Source organism: Arachis hypogaea, chromosome 10 (genome assembly GCF_003086295.3).
Source record: "Arachis hypogaea cultivar Tifrunner chromosome 10, arahy.Tifrunner.gnm2.J5K5, whole genome shotgun sequence".
Lineage (NCBI taxonomy): Eukaryota > Viridiplantae > Streptophyta > Magnoliopsida > Fabales > Fabaceae > Arachis > Arachis hypogaea.
In genome coordinates this window covers 2720524-2725772 of record NC_092045.1, presented here as the reverse complement: position 1 = coordinate 2725772, position 5249 = coordinate 2720524, and the positions used below count along the sequence as shown (strand labels likewise).

Genomic DNA, 5249 nt, shown 5'->3' with positions numbered 1-5249 from the left:
ATTTATATACTAAAATTATTTATTAAAATTAGTCACTAATATACTTATATATAAATAGATGTAAATTTTATACTAATAATTAATTTTAGTATATATATAATATAATTGATTAAAGTTATATGCAATAATGGTGGATTATACCTGCAATCACAGTTGTTGACAAAAAAATTGGTTATCACATAAAAAATTGTTAGTGACATAACACAATTTTTATCTGTAATTTAAGAAGATGTTACAAAATCTTTACAACACTATTTTTTTTATATTAATAGCTGAATTTAATAGCTAATTTTAGTGTACACGTCGATTTTTTTTTTTAGATAAATTTTTCTATGAATAACATATTTATAGTAACGAAAAAGTTCGTCCCAAAAAATATTATTTTTTATTATTACTAATAAACACTAGTTAATTAACCTCGATACCGCAAGAATATATAGAATATGTTTTGAGTCCTCACATGCACAAAGCAGAAAAATATCTTTCTAGGTGTTAGCTTTATTTAACTTTAAAAATATAATATATACATAAAAAATTAGTAATTATATATTCATGTATAAATAATTAAATATATATAGTGCCTATTTAATTTATTTTTAATATATTTTTTATATTTTAACGTATATTTTATATAAACAACTGATTTGGTAACTAATTTTTAGTATATATTTAATATAATTAATTTAATTATAGTGTCACTTATTTAAATTAAATAAAGAGAAAGTTTTAAAGACAGCATTTTTATTAAAAGTTGGCCAATATTTAACTCGTAAAAGAAAAGTGAATAATTTTACATTATTGGATGAAATCTCACACTATTAAAAATATTAATGATAATTAATTGATAGCTACAAATTACAAAACTTATTGATCCCTTAACATTTCTCTTAAATAAACTTAAAAAATAATTTTTAATTTATTATTGTTAATACAAGATACTTGTATACTGAAGTGTCTTTCTATTTTAGTTGTACTCTTATGGTAAATTAGATATGCAAGTCCCACCAATTGTTGTTAATTTCATTGGTTGTGATTACGGTCGTAAAAATGGGCTAAATCCATTGGGTCAGCTCGTTTACTTGTTTAAATGGGCGGATTTTGTTTCTAAAATTAAATTCGTTTAAATTTTAGGTTAAACAGACTGAACCCGATTAATCCGAAAAAAATGAAGAGTTAAACGGATATTTTTTCAAAAACAAGTAATACTTTTAGTCGATATTTCTTCCGACCTGACCCGAAAATTTGACCCATCAAAAATATTTTTTTTTAAAGATTTTTGACTTAAAAGTGATTTTTTTTTGTCAAAATATTTTTTAAAAAATAAAATAAAAAGATAAACAGGTTGACCCGTTTAACCCATTAGACTGACCATAAATAGTCCAAACTGAAAAATTATGGCCCGTGAATAAAGCAGACTTAAATAGACCAATTTATTTAACCCACAAACTTAACGGGCCGGGCTTAAATGGGTCGAGCTAACCTGTTTGAGCGTCGTAGTTGTGATTCAAGAAGAGTTAGATCTATCCAATTACATTTCAATGACCCTAATAATAACATCTCCAATGTATTAAAGGGATCTCCAATGTGGGTGAATATGGCATTACACTGTTATATTAAACTAGAACAGAAATGAAAGCACCATGTGAACTAGAAGCCCACAGATGAAAAATCCATAGTAACAGAATATATATGATGATGATGAGAATATTAACAAACTACTTTACAACCAGAATTCTTCCTGGGCCAGCACCAGAGGAATGATTCTAAATAAGTGGTTGTGATTAAATTGTGTGGCTATCAAATCCATATTATATCATTTGCTCCAACAAACTCATACAAACATATCCTCAAGAATCTTCCATCACATTCTCTATGTCAGTTCAGTTTTGCTGGAGTAGACCCCATATCAACAATCATAATACCACTAAAAACTGTGTATGATCACTCTCTCATCATAGAAATATGGAAATGTTTATGAAACAAAAGTATCTATAAAGATAAAAGAAATATTTTTGTTTTAATATGTAAGTCATTTTGTAAATTTCATTCACTAAAACTACAATGATGATCAATTTTAGAATAGTTTGAATAGTTTTACTGATTTTACTAAATAGGCCTCAAAAACCTTAATTAGAAAAAGTTGATAATAATGCTAGATTACTTGCATACATCATATACCATTTTATTACAAATTAGAGGAAAAGATAAAGAAAGAAACACAGTGGATGATTGCAGTTAATGGGACCCCTTTTGCTTGAAGCTGAAGCTGAAAACTAAAACAAGACAGCTTCAGATTACTGCTTCTTTTGTGAGAATTACAGGTGAAGAAAGATCAGATAACATGCTCCTTCTGAAAAAAAACAAGAACACTTACTAATCTCTATTAAAACACAAAAACACCCCCAATAATAAAAAAAAAACTAATTATTAATCTATATATGGACATATATATAACTGTGTCACTTCAATTTTTTTTTTCTCTGTCTTCTTTTTTCCTCTAATTTCTTGCTCTCAAGGTTTGATATCAGAATCATCCCAAGGAACATTTAGATCAGTTGAGACCAAAGGATCAAGGTCCTCCCAACCCCAATAATTTGAAGGCATTTCCATAGCAACACTTGTTGTTGTAGCAGGTAATGGAATCTCCCATAGGTGTGTGTTAGTACCATTGATGGTTGTCTCCTCCATTGTCTTAAACTCTTCTCCACCATAGCTATAAATATTGGAGGCTGAAACTGAACATGGGTTTGCATCAAAACTAGAACTTGATGCTGTTGAGAAGGGAAAGGTTAGACTTTGACTCTGAGGAAGATTCAAAGCTGATGATGATGAACTCAGAAACATTCCACTACCACCAAAGTCCTTAACTTCTGATAGATTATTATTATTATTCTGTTGTGGTAGCAAAGGTGGTGGACGAATCATAGATTGGTAAAGAGTAGGAGGAGGAGGAGGAGGAAGAGGACGATTACTCTGAGGTTGAACTTCCATTTTTCCACCACCACCATTTAAGGTGGTAACAGTGGTAGTGGTGGTGGTGCTAATAGAAGTAGTGGTTGTTGATTTCTTGGTTGGTCTCTTATTCTTTCTTCCACCTCCAACAGGAACATTGCGGAGAGTTCCACCTTTAGTCCAGTGCCTCTTGCAAGCTCTACAGAAATGGCGAGGCTGAGACTTGTTGTAATTGTTGTAGTAACAAAACTTTGTGTTTGTTGAATCACATCTTGGACACCTCAGAGGCTCTAATATTGGTTGCTGCTTCTGAATTTGTTGTTGTTGTTTCTTCATAGTAGTAATCTTTGATGGTAGCTCCAAGTTTTGTGATGATTGCAACAAGGCCTTGTTCCAATCAAGTCCTGTACTTGAAACCTGCTTAGAACTCAAACCCATAATAATAATAATCTCAAAAGAAAGAAAAAGCACTATCAGCAAAAACAAGTGAGTTTATTATTATGTATATCAGAAGAGGGGAACTTTACTAAATCTGAATTCTTAATTATTAGCCCTTAGATTGAGGTGGTAGAAAATACATGAATGTGAATGATATCAAGAAGAACAAGTTGCTGATTACAGTCCAAAGAGTGTGAAAGTGTATGGAACTTGGTGACAATAAGTTAGAGTGGTTTGATTGAAGGAAAGGCCTAAGAAGAGAATAAGAAGTGATGAGCATGTCTTTTCTTTCACTTATCTAATGCCTATTTAATTTATGATCTTATCTTCTATCTCTAAAAAGGAGCAATAATAATAATTAACATAACTACAACAACAGTATCAGAAGAAAGAATTAAATAAAGAGATTAAGAAGAGATTGATCACAAGTTATATGAGAGTGGAGAGAAGGTTATTATCAAGTTTTTATGCAGGGTTTGTTAAGAAGCTAGGCTAATTTGGTTTCTCTCCACATAGTTATATGTTGTAGAATTAAAGTGGGAAAACAGAGAGATACTTAACCCATAAGGGTGAAGGTGGGTGCTTGCCACGTGGAATGTTTTAGGCCATTGATAGTGCTCTCTTCTGTGTATGTTTTGGCTGTAAAAAGAACAACGTAGACGTGCATGATGCTGCTATATATGCTATAATTATTTAACAATATGATACAGATTCATCCTTATTTTTCTTGTATTTTTTTTCCCACTCAATCTTCTATTATATGTTTACACACACCATTGAGTATACCTCTCACTTTTAATTTATACTTTAAACGGCAGTTTAGTACTTCGGCATTATATTCCGTAGTAAAGTATATTTTTTTTTCTTGAAGTTTAATAAACGTTTTAAAAATATCTTTAAGTTTTATTTTTTTTATTTTGTCTTAAAAATTTTAATTTGTATCAAATATATTTTGGACGGCTAATTTTTCAAAAAATTTAAAATCAATTTAACAACAATTTTATAAGAACAACTCTTAATACAAGTAAATCAAGTATAATTTTTCATGCATTATTGTTAGATTGGTCTTAATTTTTTTTGAAAATTTAGCCGTTAAGGGTATATTTGATGCAAATCAAAAATTTTTAGGACAAAATTAAAACAAAATAAAACTTAGGAATATTTTTAAAATTTTTGTCAAACTTCAAGGACAAAAGTATACTTTACCCTAATTTAAAAAATAGTCGCACTCAATAGTCAATAGACAACCTAAATAATTATATTAATCATGTTACATGTACATTAAAATCAGCCTTCAAAATTAATCATTAATATAAAATACATGTTAGAATATATATGTTAAAAATGAGTTAAACAATACGTATATTTATTCATAAATACATTATAGCTTATTTTACTAGTTAATTTTAATGTACAAATAGTATTTTTATAATTATATTAATGACTGATCATCTTAAGACAATTTAATTATTATTCTAAGATTTTCTTTTTTTTAATTTAATTTCTATTTTATAATATCAAAATGATATATATTAAAATTAAACGATAAACCAACCACACAAATATATTTTATTTTTATCAACTCATTTTATATATTATTAACGATGTAAATATTATTTTGTATTTTGATGTTTTTGGTCATACACACTATCACACACTAGTACACTACACACACTATATGATTGTGCAACTATCATTATTGGTTACCCTTTTCATAATTTATGTAGTGGACTTTGCCACCAATACAAATACAAAATTGGCAAAAGAGAGAAGAAAGTACACTACGGTCCATGGGCTAAAAATTGTTCTTCTAAAATGGATTGAGGAAAGGGAGTGGTAATAGTGGGTCCTAAGATTCT

At 28.8% G+C, this 5249-nt stretch overlaps 1 protein-coding gene across 1 annotated transcript; it reads right to left on the bottom strand.

The window, feature by feature from the left end:
- Nucleotides 1-2140: 2140 nt before the first annotated feature.
- LOC112714620 (uncharacterized) lies at nt 2141-4159 on the bottom strand. Its single transcript, XM_025766250.3, has one exon. The coding sequence runs from the start codon at nt 3388-3390 to the stop codon at nt 2512-2514; it is 879 nt and encodes a 292-aa protein (XP_025622035.1). The 5' UTR covers nt 3391-4159; the 3' UTR covers nt 2141-2511.
- Nucleotides 4160-5249: the final 1090 nt, after the last annotated feature.

Coding starts and splice junctions, on each gene's coding strand:
- LOC112714620 (XM_025766250.3), bottom strand. CDS start 3,390: ATGGGTTTGAGTTCTAAGCAGGTTTCAAGTACAGGACTTGATTGGAAC.